The 19,421-nt window shown below is 46.7% G+C and overlaps 2 protein-coding genes across 2 annotated transcripts in view; one reads left to right on the forward strand and one right to left on the reverse strand.

Annotated features, from left to right (window-relative positions):
• nrxn2a (neurexin 2a) overlaps positions 1–729 on the reverse strand; it is a gene marked incomplete in the record, with an annotated part of 142,128 nt that extends 141,399 nt beyond the window's left edge. Inside the window, 1 exon segment of the mRNA XM_025006366.2 lies at positions 542–729.
• A 4,675-nt stretch (positions 730–5,404) lies between these two features.
• Positions 5,405–18,005, forward strand: pygma (phosphorylase, glycogen, muscle A). The gene is made up of 20 exons (XM_017418178.3): positions 5,405–5,737; positions 9,091–9,192; positions 9,970–10,048; positions 10,138–10,241; positions 10,366–10,497; positions 10,601–10,712; positions 10,793–10,875; positions 12,462–12,605; positions 12,766–12,858; positions 13,049–13,195; positions 14,343–14,506; positions 14,594–14,708; positions 14,819–14,920; positions 15,845–15,992; positions 16,088–16,146; positions 16,221–16,362; positions 16,463–16,670; positions 17,194–17,328; positions 17,420–17,486; positions 17,596–18,005. The coding sequence occupies exons 1-20, from the start codon at positions 5,495–5,497 to the stop codon at positions 17,743–17,745; spliced, it is 2,529 nt and encodes an 842-aa protein (XP_017273667.1). The 5' UTR covers positions 5,405–5,494; the 3' UTR covers positions 17,746–18,005.
• The last annotated feature ends 1,416 nt before the right edge of the window (positions 18,006–19,421 follow it).

Below are 19,421 nucleotides of genomic sequence, written 5' to 3' on the forward strand. Positions count from 1 at the left end.
GCTGGAGGGACTATGTTTCTCGGCTGGCCTGGGAACGCCTTGGGATTCCCCCTGAGGAGCTGGCCCAAGTGGCTGGGGAGAGGGAAGTCTGGGTCTCCCTGCTTAGGCTGCTGCCCCCGCGACCCGACCCCGGATAAGCGGAAGAGAATGGATGGATGGATGGTTTGGAGGCCGTTTTAAACTAATGTAACGATAATAACATAATAGTGCAAATACATCCTCTCAAAGATGAATAAACTTTACTTTCAAAAGAACACTTCACGCTGGAACTGGAACACAAAATATACAAAACAACCGAAGACAAAAGTAAAATGGACTCTCAGCCTCCATTAACCAGGAATGCACTTGAATAAAAACTAAAAAAAAAAAAAAAAACGGAAATAAAACCGACATTCAACAAAAACAGTACGGATTATTAAGTCTGTAAACTAAAGTGCCCTTCAAAAAATAATAATTATTAGTTTTATAGAGAGAAGACAGACAAAACCGACAGTTTTCTAAACAAAAAGTGCAAACTAACAGAAGGAGAAATGCGACATACCGGCTCTCAGAGGTTCAGCAGTTCTCTTCGGACATTTGGTTTGAATCCGAAGTGCTCCCACACCGCTGCTGTTACTTCCAGCTTGAAACCAATTCAATTTTGTTTTGTTTTTTTCCCCAATATCAAACTTTAATATATTTAGCTTGCTTGCACCTCGCGGGGGCTAATGCTAAAGAGCTACAAGCCGAGTCGCCTCGACGGGCTAACTGACGCGATAGGCCACGCCCTCCTGACTCTAACAGAAAGGGAGGGGTCAGTGAAGAGCACCGGAGCCTTTTGACATCCGGGGTCTTCAGTAGAAAGAGACAGAGACACGCAGGAACAATAATTATAAAAATGATCCACCTCATTTTAATTTATCGTGCGATTAATTGATTTATCGAGACAGGCCGAGCTCCAAGTGCTACTCAATGCTAGAGTTTCAAACAAAGATCTCACACAATATCTCTCGGAGTCGACCCTGTTTGTCTGTTAGCAAAATATCTCAAGAATGATTGGATGACTTTTAACGAAACTTCCACAAAGTAACCATTAGATGTGCATGTACAGGTGATTAGCCTTTGGGGTCAATCCAATTCAAGATGGCTACCACAGCAAGTCGAAATGAAATGAGCAACAATGGCTGCAGCTCGGCCCCTTTCACAGGCACTGAGCTAAAAGCTGACGTGGTAGTAGCTGAGAGTGATTCAAGGCCTGTGCTTTGACCCCGATGTGTTGCGTTGTTGCACGAGATCGTAGGTAGCGTTAGTTTCAAGGTTCGAAGGATAGTGGAGCGTCCGCAGCTCTATCGTTTCTCAACATGAGACGATGTCAGTCTGAACCTCCGGCAGGCAATATACAGTCCCTTCAAGGAATGCCTTTAAATAATAAAAAAATGGTGACAAACCAACAACTCCTGTGGTCTCGGAGCACATCAAACCTAAACCACTGGGACAGATGCCCAGCATTTTGCTGATACCAGCTCCTCAGAACGTCACCTCTTCACGTTTTCTTTTTTTTCCTCGTCTAATAACATGATGGATTTTTGCTCATACTGCCCTGTGAGAAGGGAGGGATGGAAGTGAGAAAGGGAAAGAAACCGCCCGGAGGCACGAAGATCTGTTGTTTAAAAACAACAAAGAAACAAAACAAAATGGGCCAAGTTCGTCCTCTTAAAACGCCAAAATCATGTTCGATGTTCTTTCTTTTACGGCGAACACTTTGTCAAATTTTGGCGGAAGTTTGCTTGATTATAAAACTTCTAGACGCATGGAGGAATCGAACAAGAAAAAACGGGCTTTCTCCTCGTTGTTAACTGGCAGATGGAAGGAAGCGGCTGATAACGCCGGCCTCTGAGAGCTGCAGCCGGGCCTCCAGTGGGATGTTATCGCACTTGCCACCAGGTGACAGTGTTCCTTCTGCTCGCCGTCCACCAGGGCCACAGCTCAGCCTGATTGAATCTCCACGTGTGTGTGTGGGGGGGTGGATATACCGACACAAAACCCAACTTTATCACTGCCAAACAGGAGCGCTCTGAGTGGAAAACAACAGCCGATTAGAGATGAAGGTGGCGGCGCGCGCGCAAAAGTTCAGCGGCAATTATCCGTCGCCACCTTCTGTACGGAAGTCGCCTCGTGCCAGGAAGTGGGCGTTCAAACCTCCAGCCTGCGACTTCTGGTGAGATGTAAACAAAGATGCTCCCTTTTCTTTTTCTTTTTTTTTTTTTTTTTCTCCCTCGAGGCACAAAACTAGGAAGCAGGCTTTCCCGCCCACCGGCCGCGTGGAGCAGCGGCGTTGCTCGTGCTTTCCCGGGGTCAAATTATCCGGGGGGCTCGTTCGGCTTTCATGGAAGCAGCATGCGGCTGAGCGAACGAGCGGCCAACCATTATTAGAGGGGAAAAAAGAAAGACAACAAATTGAACAAAAAGACAGCTTAATTGCTCCGAGATTTCCTGTAATTTGCCAGGAAAATTGCAAAACGTTTCTTTTTTTTTTGTTTTGTTTCCATTGTTTTATCCTTTCAGACAAGAGAATGGATCTTTCTTTCGTATGGAAAGCGAAAGAGAAAGGTCAGGGGTCAGATATCTGTAAGAAAGAATGAAACAACATTGAAGAAGAAATTTTTTTTCTTCTTCTTCTTCCTGTTACTAAACCCCATTACAAAATAAATCCAAACTATCTTCAAAGACAAACTCAAACCTCGGGACATTTCTTTCAGCTGCCTGACCTAAATGCAGCGGTACACACGTTCCGTTTTGTTTTTGTTCCTTTTCTTTTTTTTTCAGGTGTGTTGGAGCAGAGGAACAAGTAAAACATGCAGGATGGTGGCCCTCGAGGACCAGGATTGGAGACCCCTTTTCTGGAGGGTTTTTAAAAAGTTGGCTGAAAGCTCTGCGGCCGGACTCCTCCCTCGCCTGCACTAAAAAAAAGTGAGCGAAACCCAGGCTCTGCCTTTTTTCGCAAAAAGCCTCAGCGTTATTTTTTTTTTAAATTTTGCCCTTTTTTTCTATTTCCGACCCCATTTCACCATGCCAGGCCGCTGAGATCCAACTGACGGCACTCGTCCTGAACCGCTTTGCGACTTGGAGATGAGAAATACTAATTTTCTTTAAGTGCACAGAAACAAAAAGTCAGACTGCGTTAACATTAAAATGGGGGCGACGGCACGATTTGTCGTAAAGACGCTAAAAACATCTCTTCAAATCAAAAAATTAACTTTGCTGCTTTTTTTTTGTCCTCTTCTTCTTTTTTTTTCCCACCGGGCAGTGCGCGCTCGTTCGGCTCGGTGGCGAAATCCTCGATGCGCCTTTTGACAGAACGCCCAGTAGACATGTAAGAACATAATTTGTTCATCATGCCAGACAAATCAGGGGCACGCCAGCTTCAATCTCTGTCACTTGCTCTCGCGTGCTCGCGCTCGTCCCTCTGTCCCGCGGGGCCGTTTGGCATCCAGAACGCGGGCGGCGTTTCTGCGCCGTGCAGGTTCTGAACCATAAATAAAAAAAAGAATAAAATAAATAAAAACACATCAATGAGATTAGGAAGACGGGGCGACGGCGCTCTGCCCAGACATGTCAGCCACCTGCAAGCTGATTTGCTGTCTTCCTGCTGTCTGACTGCTGCTGCAGGAGGCAATTTCATTACCAACACTTTTCCTGTCAACATTTATTCGGAGCGTGAGGCATGGTTCACTCTTCCATCCAGCTTTTATTCAATCCCCCACTTTCCACCTTCCACCACTAAAAGCTGAACCCTTCTTTTAGCGCAAGGGTCTCCAATCCTGGTCCTCTAGGGCCACCATCCTGCATGTTTTCCTTGTTTCCTTGCTCCGACACACCTGATTCCGTGGTTAAATCACCTCCTCATGTTCTGCAGAAGCCTGTTAATCACCCATTGATTCAAATCAGGTGTGTTGGAGCAGAGAAACAAGTAAAACATGCAGGATGGTGGCCCCTCCAGGACCAGGATTGGAGACCCCTGTTTTAGCGGGAAAACGCCAACCGTCCCGCCCGGGAGACAGGCCCTTCTTTTCACCCTTACGCTGCGGTCCAGCTGATAGCGGTGCGCTTGTGTTTTCCGCCGGCTCCTGCTGACATTAACAAGATATGCCTTTCAAATATCATGGCCTTTGGGACTGGGTCAGGGGAGCTATTTATAGAAGGTCAGGACTTTCTGACGGTGCGCCGGGCCAGGGTGATAACTGAGAGGAGAGCGGGTCTTCGCCGCTGCAGCTAATTCCGTGCCTGCCGCTGCTGCAGGCTCTCGAGCAGATGGGATCTACAAACACACACACACACACCAGATTACAGATTTATAACTACTTCCAGGCCGTTGTGCGGTGACACACATACGGCGCCGCTGCTGAGTGTAGCAGCCTCCTCTGTGTTTGTTGTGACTTTGCTTTGTAGGGTGAAGCAAAAAAAAAATTTTTAAATCGATGTTAGGTAACTCTAATGACGACGCTGGTCACTGCTGAGCCGCTTCGAAGTGAAGCTCACGTCGTCTCAAGTGTTTTTTTGTTTCTTGTTGTTTGGAAATCTTCTGAACGTATTCAGGCGGACACCGGTTTGCGTCGGGCAGTTCTTCTGGCTGAACTGTCGGGGTGCTCCTACAGGAAGTGTCCCAGGATGCACCGGAACTAGTCGTGCGTTCCGATAATTACGGACGTTCATGCTTTCGGGAAGACTAAAGGTAAAGAGACTAACTACGCTGTAGTTGTCACAGTCCTTTACGGATCAGAGACTTGGACTACCTGCAGACGCCACGTCGAGGCGCTGCAGGGATATTTTACCAAAGCTGATGTAGAGGACTGTCATTGCGGATTGGAAAGGCTACCATACCAAACATCAGCATCTCAATGAACCAGCAGAACCAGTGCTGAAGCCTCCATCATTAAAATCCGCCTGCAAGGCCGCTGTTTGTTCCTGCCAGGAAGCAGAACTCAAATGAAAGCTGGAGATTTTAAAAACACCTGCTCCGGATCGCCACCTTCAGAGGTCAGTCGTTAGCTTGCGATTCTAGTCAGAAACAAAACCGGTTCAACGAATTACTTGCAACAGGTAAGACGTTTATTGCTCATAACCTTCTTGACCCCTTTTCCCTGTAAATAACGGAACCGTTCACTCTGGGACCGAACCAGGGGAACAAATACGAAAACTTCCACTTTGTTTAGGCATGCTGTAAACGATCCCCCCACGCTCCGAGACGTGCTGCCAGGGAAACCTGTCGCCAACGCCCCGAACCGCCCCCACCCCTCATTTATTCACAAGGCTGAAAGGCGACACCCCACCCTTCCGCCGCCCGTTCCCCACCCTTCACCTAAACTACCCACCTCGCTCCACCCCCTGCTGCTTAATATTCACGGCCGGGGCTCATTAAAGCCCGGCTGCGGGACCCAGCCGGGCGGGTGCCTCTTGTGCCGTCCACACTCTCCCAGACTCGGTAGTCGACCTGAGCTGCCTGCACTGCGCCACCATGTCCAAGCCTCTGTCCGACCACGACAGGAGGAAGCAGATCTCGGTGCGGGGCCTCGCCGGTGTGGAGAACGTCTCCGAGCTGAAGCAGAACTTCAACCGGCACCTCCACTTCACGCTGGTGAAGGACAGGAATGTGGCCACCAAACGGGACTACTACTTTGCCCTGGCGCACACAGTCCGTGACCACCTGATCGGCAGGTGGATCCGGACCCAGCAGCACTACTACGAGACGGATCCCAAAGTAAGTCCCGGCCGCGGCAAGCGTCAGAAACTGACCCGGCAGGTGCAGATACTCAGAGAAAGACTGCAAAAATAAAAACGAAAAATCACTGACTATTAAGATTGTGAAAAAAGGTCCTTATTTCTGTATTGTACCATTGGTTTTATATAAAATTGCTTAAAATAAAACCTTCAGCTAATTCATTTAGACTCTAAAGCAGTGGTTCCCAAACCTTTCAGCTTCCTACCCATAAAATAATAGTGACACAGGTGTGTGACCCCACCTGTTGGCTGTTTAAATAGCTTATTAAATAAAGGGCCTGTGACTCTCTGTAACAATTATGGTGCAAACATGTAATAGAAGTTTGGTTTTTGACTGTAAGTTGATATCCGGAGATTATCCCCCCCCTCCGCCTCCCGCTCGGCGTTGGGTGACCCACATTGGGGTCCCGACCCCAGCTTTGGGAATCATTGCACCAAACAGTCAACAAGGGACATCGGCATCAGCCAAACTAACGCTCTAAAATTAAATATTGGCATCAGCCAAGGCCTGCAAATAAGGTCAAATCTGATCTGGTGGCGGGTGAGTGTAGGACTGCCATTTTTTTTTTTTTTTCTGTTTTCTATTAGATTTTGTCGCTCGGAGATTAATCTGAGTTTATTTAGATATTTATTTCAACAACTGAGTCCCTTTTTTTTGTTTTGCCCACGAACATGAGAGCAGCAACAAACATCAGCTTTGCGAACAGAAAAAAAAGGGGGGCTTGCTGATCGGATGTGTGGCTGGGGATCAGCTTTCAGGCAGACATAGTTGGAAAACGTGCGAGCCAGTTTGCAGCGCTCCTTGGCGTTTCAACAAACAGAAGACAAATAGCCGCCTTGTGTCGCCTTTGGGACCCTCCGGACAATTCTCGCTGCTCATCGAACATGAATGCATTAATGAGAACACCCCGACGTAACACAAAATACCAGCCACGTAGTCATTTCTGCACCACCAGCGTTTTTTTTTTTTTTTTTTTAATGCTTTGCCAACTATTATATAATGTTTTAATTTATTTATTGACTCCAGAGGTTGTGCTGTTCTTACTTCAGGGTGTGCAAGCCTCCATTTAGAACAAACAAACCAAAAAATAAATAAATTAGACTAAAACAAGAGTTGTTTTTCTGATAGAGAGGCGGTTATGGACAACCATGCCGGTGTTACTGGAATACCAAGGAGTCGTGACATTTAAACTTCTTTGGGTGGCTCTTAGCACTCTCCTGGTATGCTGCCTTGCCTATAGTTTGTTGAAATGTTAGACCCCCACATGCCCTTCCGTTCCTGTCCTGTCTGACCGCAGAGCTCGCTCAGAAGCAGCTCGTCCCCGTCGGCCACCAGCAGCCGGGCCTCAGAGGAGCGACAGGCCAAAACAAAGCGAGAGGACAGCGAGCCGCGGCGCGCCACCAGCACCAAATGCGTTGCGCTCGAGAGGCGAACAACGAGGGCGAGTTCGCGAAGCAGACACAAAAAAATAAAATGTGGAAGAAAAAAAACAAAAACAAACATCTGATACCTCGGACCCCGTGCTCTGAGCTGAAAGGTCAAAGGTCAACCGCATACTGGTCAGACCAGAAAAAGAGCAGAGGAAGGGCGTCCGGGCCAAAGGCAACGTTTGGTCCAAAAATATCCCCTGGCAGACTTGCCATTACAACGGTCATTGTCGACATTCTTGGGAAAAGGGCAAGTAAAGAAACAGTTCAGCTCTTTGGAAGAGGGGTCCCGTGGAAAGGGCATGAACAACTAGTATCTTACCTGTTGCAGATAGTTTCGAAAGGAGAAATAGACTTTAAATCTGAGCAGATTCGTAAGCTAACAGCGAGTCCAAACGAGGCCAAAGTCAATTCCTGCTGTTGTGGATTTTTGAAATATTGGTGAGCTCAGTTAAACAAGTCAAACTATCTTTGTGGTAATTTATTACAAAAGTGCTGCAGCACGTGGACACAGGTTCATACGGACAGTCTGAGGAAGCTGTGACATCCAAAACATTTCATCAAAATCTGTTCATTAGTTTGTAAAATTTCAGAACCTTCCCAGGGATTCATGTGAACGACACATCATGTGACGCCTTTATTATGACAGGAGTGCTTTGGTCTTCCTCCACCGGAAGTGCTACAGCTAGCTGCTGCTACCCCTACTTACACCTGAAAGTAAGCATGTAAATAACCGCACAGTGCAACATTCACAGCAACAGAAAAGGTTCAGGAAATAGTTGGTTTGAAAAAGCTCTTCGAGAACAACCATTTGGAGAAGCAGACCAAACTGACGAGCTCGCAGCTAGTCTGAGCCAAGCCAGGACCAAAACGCTGCTCCAGTCTCAAAACTGACATGACAGTTAGTGTGAGCACGATGCTGTACTCCCTCGCACCAGCATCAGTTCCTCATCACATTGTCATACGGAAGTGCTACAGCTAACTGCTGCAGAGAACCACCGAATTCTTCGTCAGAACCCATGAAACGCAAAACTAACGGGGCCCGTTTTGTAAATCGACAGCTACATCAATCGCTATGACATTTTTCCAGATTTGAACAGGGCAGCGATCGGCTTCGGCCTCAGCTCCGCTCCGACAAGCCGTTAGCTCGTCCTGCCAGTCGGACCTGAACTCTGTTTCTCCAGACTTTGAGTCCAAGTCAACCTCAGTTTGGAACCTGAGGTTTCCTGTCAGGTACCCGTCGGCTGCATCCATCCTGTTTATTTAACACACCTATCTGAGCTGCGTCTCCGTCTCCATCTCCGTCTCCGTCTCCAGACTTGGACTCCACAATTAAAGATTATCAGGTTTTGCCTGACCTTTGCGACGACCTCCACGGGAGCTATTTTCTGCCCGGCCCAAAATGTCGGCGTTATGTAATACCCAAAGCAATCTGCTGGTCCCCTCCCCCACCTACTCCCCGTCCCCTCTCATCTTCCCCCTTCCTCTGCTCCTCCTGCCCTTCCATGTCAGAGCAAAAAAAATAAATAATAAATAAAAAAAAAAAAAAAAAAAAAAAGAAACAGCAACGATGCCTAAATGGCAGAAAGGACGGCTAAACGCGGGCTCAGGTGGCACATTTACACGGGCTCCCAGGCGTGAAACCAAATCACGGCACCCGAAGGTTTCTTTGACGGTCCACTCTGGGTGTTATTGTGACATTTGGCATCTGATTTCACAGGTTTATAGTTTCAATGTCAAATATGTTGCGCTCACGCAGCTGTGAAGACCTTTCTGAAGTGACAATACGGCGGCGTTAACAGACACCCGCCCCACTCCTCGTGCCTTCAGGCTGTCTCTTTTTCCCTCTAAAATGGCAAATAATGTCCATTTTCCCCCTCTCCTCCTCCTCCTCTCAAACTATAGCGCGTGTACTACATCTCCCTGGAGTTCTACATGGGCCGCACGCTGCAGAACACCATGGTGAACCTGGCGCTGGAGAACGCCTGTGACGAGGCCATGTACCAGGTGAGACAAAGATGCTCCATTTTTTAAATCCTCTTATGAGAGTGAAAATCTCTTCTTACATCTGTTTAGAAAACAAAGGTTACTGGTAATGTCAAAATCAAGGTCCGCAGGCCAGATCCAGGCCCTTGGTAGCATTTTATCTGGCCCCCAAGATGACTTTTAAAACAATATTAGGTATGGCCCTGCAGTTTGTGACAAACTGAGTCTTTATTTAGTGAATCATTACAGTGACTTTGAAGCAAAGAAAATTAATCTTTGATTTTGACGTGATAAGAACAACAGAGACCATCAAGTTAGAAAACAAACTCTTGTTGATGAATCTGCAGCCAAGAAACTATATTGAATATCTGACTTGAGTTAACGTGCATCATTAACTCAAGTGTCCTATATTGTCTTTTTTTTGGTATTTTCTTCATGTTTCAAAGTTAAATGTTAGCAGCTGCATGATTGGATTTTTGTTGATTTAGCCGTTCTAATGGAGAATGCTAATGATGTCTTTTAAAGTTCAATCTATTTTTCTTTGTTTATTAAACTAAGTACGTTTAATTCTGTGTAATATGAAACTGGGAAAAGGTATTTGATATTTCTATATGAATGATCTGACACATTAAGTGTAAAACCAGGGTTGATTTATGTTTGTTTTTCAATAAATATCGACTGAGATCGACTCTTGGCTAGGACCAAGGTTTCAGTTTTTGTCTCCCTTGTGTTACTGAGATTGCCAGCCACGGGTTAGGTAGAACCTGCGGACGATCAGTGGTCTGTTTGTCTCCACAGTTGGGTCTGGACATGGAGGAGCTGGAGGACATGGAGGAAGATGCTGGTTTGGGTAATGGTGGCCTGGGCCGCCTCGCCGGTGAGCACGTATTTCTCATTCTCGCTGGCTGCTAGATATTACACAAACTCAGTCTTTTCTCTTCATATATGTGTGTGTGTGTGTTTTAGCCTGCTTTCTGGACTCCATGGCTTCACTGGGCCTGGCTGCTTACGGTTACGGCATTCGCTATGAGTTTGGCATCTTTAACCAAAAGATCGTCAGCGGCTGGCAGGTATAAATAAATAAATAAATATGTAAATCTTTCCTCTGTCGCTAATATGAGCTGTTAGTTCTTGTTCTCCGTTTGAAAGCCACTGTCACTGATGAGTGTTCTCTCTCTGTCCGCTGTCCTCCAGGTGGAGGAAGCCGATGACTGGCTGCGCTACGGCAACCCCTGGGAGAAAGCTCGCCCGGAGTACATGCGTCCCGTCCACTTCTACGGCAGGACCGAGCACAACCCCGAGGGCGTCCGATGGGTGGACACTCAGGTGAACAGTAGGACCTGTAAAAAACCCCCAAAACAAACCAGTCATTTCCGAGGCGATCCGGCCGATTTAAGTCACCGTCTCCTCGTTTCGTTGGCGTCGGCAGGTAGTGCTGGCCCTGCCGTACGACACCCCGGTCCCGGGCTACAGGAACAACGTTGTGAACACGATGAGGCTGTGGTCCGCGAAGGCCCCCTGCGAGTTCAACCTGAAGGACTGTACGTGCCCCGGCTTTCCGAGTCGATCAGCCCGACGGAAAACCGGCTCGCGCTGATCGTGTTCTCTGCTTTCCTTACAGTCAACGTCGGTGGCTACATCCAGGCCGTTTTGGACAGAAACTTGGCAGAGAACATCTCCCGTGTGCTCTACCCCAATGACAACGTAAGAAAAGACGACTATATCATCGTCTAATTTACCAAGAGCTGCAGACACATTAGGTTAGGAAACAGGAAGCATACAGATGTCAGTGTCTGTGTGACGGGATAAGGCTTATCAGCTGAGAGGTGGACTCCTATAATACAGACAAATGTCTTTTGTGTTCACTTAAAGCCACTTTGAGCTTGTAACGATTTCTTTTTTTTCTGCAGCTGTCTTTAAAAATCTGACCTTAGACCTGACCGCAGCGTTGTGAACACTGAAGGAGGAGGATTTACAGCGGGAGATAGCCATTTATTGAGCTATAACTCACTGTAGGGCTTTGTGATTTATGTCCACGACACAGAGAGCAGAAACTCTAATGGGCCTTGTGTTTTAGACAGCGCAGCTGTGGAGTACTGTTTATTTCTGTCAGCGGCAGAGAGCGATCATACGTCTCGCATCTGAAATTAAAAGGCTCCCGTATCTCTGACAAATCTCATTTCCTTGTTTTATGAACAGCAAACTTAACTCTGATTCATATAATATTCATACAGCGAGTGTTTTATGGTCACGGAAAACGGGTCATTCGATGACGTAAATGAAGTCTGATCATTTCTTTAGAAGAATAACAGAGAAACTGTGGGAACGCTGAGAGCTGGAACTCTGTTGGGAATGCTAAAGGAAGCAAAAGCTAAAAGCTAACGTGAGCAAAACACTGGCTAAGAGAAGCAAAATGCTACCTGAAGACTAGCGAAAAGCTAAAATTGGCAAAAAGGGTTTTAAAACCTAACAGTAGCTAAATGTTAAAACAGTGAAAAGTAACTAAATGCTACTAGTAGTAAAAAGCTGGGTAAAAGCTAAAAGAAGCAAAATGCTACCTACAATTAACAAGTGAAAAGCTAGATGTAGCCAAAGGATAGCTGGAAGCTAAAAGTGGCAAAAAGCCAGTTAAAAGCTAGAGTAGAAAAAAGTTTGTTAAAACCTAACAGCAGCTAAAAGCTGAAACAGTGAAGGGTAGCTAAAAAGCAGCAAAAAGCAAGTTAAAAGCAAAAGTAGCAAAAACGTCTCTAAAACATGACAGTAGCTAAATGCTAGCTTAAAGCTAAAAACAGCACAATGGTAGCTAAAAACTAACAGCAGCATGAGAAGACAACAGTGGAGCCAGCAGATTTTAAAGAGGAATATGTTTTTGAAGGAACTGAAGAGAACTTGATGCATTTCTAAAAGGATTTTTAAATATTTTGAAAAGTAGAAAAGTTACAAAAACCAAAAGTCGCAGCAGCCATCTCCAGAATGAGCCGAACGTTCTGATATATGCCTGGCTGAAGTGGCCCAAAGTATACAGAAGCAGCTTGACTGAAAAAAAAACACACTGAAGAGTAAAAACCAGGAAAACAACACTGTGAATGCAGAGTTAATTTCACAGTTAGTGTATTATTGAAGAGCATTTGCTGAGTTGTACTTCGACAAATACTATTTATGTACTGTACAGCTACAGAACCTGAGCAGAAGCCCTGCTGACGCACATCTTTGGTTACACTGAATTAAAAGACCTTTAATCTCGTAAGTGAGCCTTTTGGTAACAAACATGGCCCTTTGTGCCCGTGCAGTTCTTCGAAGGGAAGGAGCTCCGTCTGAAGCAGGAGTACTTCGTGGTGTCTGCCACCCTGCAGGACATCGTCCGCCGCTTCAAGGTGTCCAAGTTCGGCTCCCGCGAGGTCGCTCGCACAGACTTCAGCAAGCTGCCCGACAAGGTGACGCCGGGAAACTTGACAAAAATCGCTTCTGTCAAAAGTTTAAAAAAGAAAAAGAAAATCCCATTTTCTCTCAGTCTCCATCAGACTGCTTGTTGTCAGAGCGTTGAACCGGTCGGACATTTCTGTAAATGCTTTTCTGTGACTCCGCACAACCCAGGTCGCCATCCAGCTGAACGACACCCACCCGGCGATGGCTATTCCTGAGCTGATGAGGGTTCTCGTTGATGAGGAGAAGCTCTTGTGGGAGACCGTAAGGAATTCCGTTTGTTTCAGGGTCAAACCGCGCCTTTCTTCCCGTCATGCTTGAAGGCCTGCACTTTGATTCTGTTCGGATTAAGGCTGCCAGAGTCAAGGATGGAAGAACAGTGAATACATTTTTTTTTTTTAAAATGTCAAACATGTCCTGTTGTCTCCACTGTTCCCTTCGCGGGGACGCTCAGGCCTGGGACATCTGCGTGCGGACCTGTGCCTACACCAACCACACGGTCCTTCCCGAAGCCCTGGAGCGCTGGCCGGTGGAGCTGTTTGCTCATCTGCTGCCTCGCCACCTGGAGATCGTCTACGAGATCAACCGCCGCCACCTGGAGGTTGGTGCTACTCGCTGCAGCCTGTTCCAAAACGCTGTCATGAGTCATACGCCGTGGCTTTCTCCCATGCAGCACACACACACGCACACACACACACACTCAGAGCCAATGTTCTCTGTGGGTAAATATTAATGAAGTTATCTAATCCTGACATAGAAATCTTCTCTCTCTTCATAGAGATAAAATACAAGCAGAGGGAGATAAAACAATATGATGTCAGACTGGCATTCCTCGAAAGGAGTGCATGTCATGACAAAGTTTTAAACCAAGATCCCGTGCAACCCATTCGTGCTCCAAGTATGTTTTGGAGATCACTCTCAGCTACTGCCACGCAAAATTTCAGCCCAATATCCGTAAAACTGACTGAGTTAGAACAATTTTTATGTTTGCTAAGGTCGATTAGCTGTAGCGGCCATCTTCATTTGGTCTGGGTCCAAAAGGTAATCACCTGTAGATTACTTTCAGAAGGTTTCATTAAAGTCCATCGACCAGTTCATGAGATATTTCGCTAACAGACAGACACGTTTGCCTCCAAGATTTAATGGGATCGTTTAAAATTAAGATCTTGCCTGATCTGTCAGCTCTCTGACATAATGTCGGAGATGACTTTCAGCTACTACCATGCCAGATTTGAGCTCGATATCTAAAAAATCTGCTGAGTTAAGGTCAGTTTTGTGTTCCCTGAAACTGACTAGCTGTGGTGGCCATCTTGGATTGCGTTGACTCCAAAAGTTGATCAGTTGTAGATGTGCAGCCAATGACTACTTTCTGGGAGTTTCAATGAAATAGGCCCGCTGGTTTATAAAATATTTTGCTAACAGACAAACACTGGAGGCAGGTGACGATAAAACAGATACAAACCTAGAAGAGAAAAGAACAACACGTACCTTTCTATTTGACGTACTCATCTGACTGGGAAAAGGTTTTTTTCGCCAGGAGAAACGGAAAAGCCCGTTAAAATGCAGGGAGCGGCCTCTAAGGAGCGGCATGCTGTGATATTAAAATCAAAATAACTGGGGGGGGGGGTTTCTAAGGAAAGACGTTGCGACCTTCTGCGAGCGCGCCGAGGTTGACTCTGATACCATCCGGCTGGAATAACCAGCACAGAGAGCGGCTCCTCATGTCCGCCTCCTTGTCATTTCCGCAGAGAGTTGCCGCCAAATACCCAGGGGACACGGATCGCCTTCGCCGGATGTCCCTGATCGAGGAGGGTGGGCAGAAGAGGATCAACATGGCTCACCTGTGCATCGTCGGCTCCCATGCCGTCAACGGCGTGGCCCAGATCCACTCTGACATCCTGAAAGCAACAGTGTAAGTGCAAACAAACAAACAAAAGGGCAAGAATTCAGCAAAACTGTGGTCCGCGAGTGACCGGCGTGTGCTCCCTCCGACCCTCAGCTTTAAGGACTTTTACGAAATGGAGCCGCACAAGTTCCAAAACAAGACCAACGGCATCACTCCCCGCCGCTGGCTGGTCATGTGCAACCCGGGGCTGGCCGAGGTCATCGCCGAGGTCAGCTGAGTGCTCAAACAGAGCCGCAAAAAAACCCAAAAACATTTAGGTCCTGCTTTGTGGTGTAAAAAGTAAATAAATAAACTGCCTGTGTGTTCACTGTTCATCAGAGGATCGGCGAGGACTTCATCCGCGATCTGGACCAGCTCAGGCGTCTCCAGGACTTTGTGAACGACGAGGCCTTCATCCGAGATGTCGCCAAAGTGAAGCAGGTGAGTGTGGGCCGCCGTGACGTTGATGCTGAGATGCTCAGTCTCCAGGTGGGGACAAAATCTCAACACGAGTCCACGGCGAGGACATTTCAGAGCAGTTCAGGTAGCGTACAGTAATTCTTAAAAAAATAACTTGTTACTCTTCAGTCTGGTCAATTTGGGAAGTGATGCTCCGTCTAGTTGTCAATGCTGAGCTCCTTCTCATCATCCTTCAGAGAGCATGAAGTCAGGAGAAAGAAGCAAAACTCTAATTTGTCGTTTTTCCGGATTTTAAAAGTCCTGCATCTCCAAAATGATACACCGATGTGACGGAACGCTACATTAACGTCTCACCCGCTGCAGGTTGCTCTCCGACTCCGTCTCGGTTTGGAGAAGCGGCGTTTTTACTCCGAGGGGATAGGCTAGTTTTGGGTTTTGAGACGTTCAGTAGTGTATTTCACATGAAACTGCTCTGAAAGGCTGATGGCGAGGATGTAAAAACAGGCGGGTGATTACGAACCAGGGGCAGGCGTAGATGGGCGTGGCAGGCGGATAGTGGTCCGGTTCCAATACTCGCACTGCCACCCTTTTTTAAAAAAAAAAAATCATAGCCGTTCATAACTTTCTCACAGAACTTCGCCTCAAAAGATTCGATTTATCACCAAGAACCCCCCCCCCTAAAAACTGAGATCTCTTCTGTTTGAAGTCACAGACAGCCTTGAGAAGAATCCAGTACATCAAGTCATCAAGCTGTCTTGCCAAAAAGTAATAAATAAAAAGGATCAAGGATCCATCTGGGTTTTTTCCCTCCTCTTTATGTCTCTCCCTTGTGTAAATATGATGCTTTATCCCATGGCCCACCCCGAGGGTTTCTGAGAGTCTCCATCTCTTTCTTGCTCTTTACCAATCTCTCTCTCTCTCTCTCTCTCTCTCTTTCCCGCGCAGGAGAACAAAATGAAGTTCGCCGTGCACTTGGAGGAGCACTACAAGGTGAAGATCAACCCCAACTCCATGTTTGACATCCAAGTCAAGAGGATCCACGAGTACAAGAGGCAGCTGCTCAACTGCCTGCACATCATCACCTATTACAACCGTAAGTGCTCGCTGCCAAAAACTCGGCCCCGGATGTTACATTGGAGTTCGAACAGGTCCTAGCTTAGCCCCGTGTTCCCGTGTTCTTCCTTCCAGGCATCAAGAAGGAACCAAACAAGCAGTGGACTCCAAGAACCGTCATGATTGGAGGAAAGGTTTGTGCTCGGGGCAAATCGGCTAGCAGTCTGACCGACCTGATGACCTGCATCTAACTGAGTCTTCCTTGCAGGCCGCCCCCGGGTACCACACAGCCAAGATGATCATCCGCCTGATCACAGCCATCGGCGACGTGATCAACAACGACCCCGTGGTTGGAGACCGCCTGAAGGTCATCTTCCTGGAGAACTACAGAGTCACCCTGGCAGAGAAAGGTGACGATGATCCGATCGCTGCAGAAGAGTTGAGACGATCATCCAGTTCCCAGTCGTGACCCGTTGCTTTCTGCTCCCCCCACCCCTCCTCTCCCCGCAGCCATCCCGGCGGCGGACCTGTCGGAGCAGATCTCCACCGCCGGCACCGAGGCCTCCGGCACCGGCAACATGAAGTTCATGCTGAACGGCGCACTCACCATCGGCACCATGGACGGCGCCAACGTGGAGATGGCCGAGGAGGCCAGAGAGGAGAACCTCTTCATCTTCGGCATGCGGGTGGACGACGTCGAAGCACTTGACAAGAAGGGGTAAAGGGCCGACCCGTACCTCGCGTCTGTTTCACGGGAAGCCAGGGAGGATCTGTTGACGCATTCAGACCCTGACGAAATCCTTTAGGGGGAAATACAAGACAGCAGAGACGGGGCGGGGATAAAAAAAATGGTTCATTCTTTTATGTTTGCTTGTGCCGCTGCAGTCTCTTAATCAGATCCATTTGAGGAAATCCCTCCAAGACAGGCCGACTGTCAAGATGTTTTAAAATCAGCACAGAGAGCTGCACGCACTCCAACCATCCAGCTGCTCCGCGCTCTTTAATAATGATCTCATTCTTGCTTTTTGGCCACCGGTGCTTCTAGGCTCTGATGTTTTGTCCTCGCTTGCCGAGGGTTTTTTTTTTCCCCCTCACTAAAAAGCCCCGGAGAACCTGGTGCTATTTCTGTCCCCGCAGTGCCCACTGCTTCCTTCTGAATCAACCAGTCGCCGGAGAAGAGATATGCCCGTTCCCCCCCTTTTCTCATCGCGTTTTTATTATTCGCCTCTCGTTCTGCTCAGATACCACGCCGAGGCGTACTACAACCACCTGCCGGAGCTGAAACAGGCTATTGACCAGATTGCTGGTGGCTTCTTTAGCCCGAAGCAGCCCGACCTGTTCAAAGAAATCGTCAACATGCTGATGCACCACGACAGGTGAGAATGCGCAAACCCGAACACCATCCCTCTGAGCTGATGATCGGGTTGATCGGCGTTTTTCATGTAAACCATTTTGTTTCCTGCACAGGTTTAAGGTCTTTGCCGACTTCGAGGACTACATTAAGTGCCAGGAGAAAGTCAATGCTCTTTACACGGTATACAGAAAAAAGGCTTATATGACTGGTTTTAACTTGCATGGCTTAACCATAAACACTGACGGATTTTGTTCTTGCTTTCTTGTTAATGGCTTTGTCCGCTCATCAGAACCCCAAGGAATGGACCAAGAAGGTGATCTACAACATCGCTGGGTCTGGCAAGTTTTCCAGCGACCGAACCATTGCCCAGTACGCTCGGGAGATCTGGGGCGTGGAGCCCAGCATGGAGAAACTTCCCGCTCCCGATGACAAGCATTAACCTGTCCTCGCGACAGCTAAAAAACCCTTTCACCCCCCCGGTGAACCGCCATAATGTCTGCCGACAAGCCCCCTGCATCCACACGTCTTTAACCTTTAACAACTGGAAAGTTTACATTTTACGTTTTTTCTTTTTTTTTTTCACACGTTCACGATCCCAGATCACACGCTGGTGCTGATAAACTCTCACCAAGAGTTTACGTTTGAGCTCTTTCCATGTGTTCGAATAAAGGTTTCGTGGTGGTGGGCTTTGTACATTTATTACTGAAACTTTTTCTTCTTTTTTTTTTTTTATTATTCAAAAAAATATTTGCTTCTTGTACGTCCACTCAGACACATTCTGAATAAAATTTGTCTTAAAATACGAGCGACCCGACTGTCCTTTGTGCAGCTGTCTCAGATGGGATCCAAGCTGTTCGCGTCAGGGGGATAAATTCACAGCCATACATTTTTCAGTTTTTTTACAGAACAGATGTGGGCCAAAAAGAAAATAATAGCTCTGAAGTCGCTTTGCAGCATTTCATCAATCGTTAGAACATTTCATTATTTCTTTTCTCTGTGAAACGATTCATTTTGTCACTGTGCTTCAAAAACAAAAAGATAAAAAGTGACTATTATACTATTAACAGTTTACAAAATCATCCGACGGGCAACTTAAACGCATCAAAAATAAGTTGCTTTTTGCATTTTCTGCTCTATCAGGAGGTGGCTGCAGTGTTCAACTCTGCCACTAGATGTCACTATACCCTGCAAATTGCCCCTTTAAATCTGAAGCTCATCGATTACAAATGGGTTAAAGAAAAATAAGAAACTGCAGTTCCTGGATTGGCCACTAGATGCTGTTCCCAGACGTATTACAGTCTTCATTATGGTCCATGTTAAAATGTCCAATAAAGATAAAAATGTGAACAGGCAGGTGTACAAAAAACCCCATTTCCCTCTACACACGAGACTGATGCTGAAATAAACATTTCTATATGATAACATTTGTTTGCAGTCCAATTTGTCTTAGAAAAACAAACAACGGTGAACACAAGGCACAAGATAAAACAATTTGTGTCGCAGATCTGATTTTTGTTTCTTCTTCTGCAACGAAAGTTTATGGAGGTGATAAACCGAACAGTAACTTGGTTTTGTAGGACTGGTTTCTGTGTTTTACGAGGTCAAAGGTCACACTAAAATCACTCAATGAATAACCACAGATGTACTGTCAGACAGACTGTCAGATTTCTGTTTTATACTCTGCCCCAAACATTTTTTTTATCTGAAACTCTTAGGCTGGTCGGAGGACTGACCAGCTGGGGTTTAATGACAAAGTCAACAAATAAAATAACAAAAATGCAATATTGTTGCCAGAAGTGCAGCAAGCTCCAGTCGAAGTGTTCCACTCACGGTGCCGACAGGTTTCCGTGTGACTAACTGAAATGCGAATTTGGTGGCAGTAAATGTTTAGAAATTAATGCTCAGCGTGAACCGACGTCAAATCTTTGAGATTTAGAACGGTTTTAAGGTGGCAGCAATCCAGTTTGGTCTCAGCTTTGCTCAGATTCGTCCTCATCTTGTCTCCTTTCATTCTTATTTGTTGTAGACAGCTCTTTCTACAACCTCAGCGTTCAGTTCTGACCAGAACGATGAGCTAACGGCTAGTCCGAAAGGGGTCAACACCAAAGTGGATTG

Source organism: Kryptolebias marmoratus, linkage group LG13 (assembly GCF_001649575.2).
Source record: "Kryptolebias marmoratus isolate JLee-2015 linkage group LG13, ASM164957v2, whole genome shotgun sequence".
Lineage (NCBI taxonomy): Eukaryota > Metazoa > Chordata > Actinopteri > Cyprinodontiformes > Rivulidae > Kryptolebias > Kryptolebias marmoratus.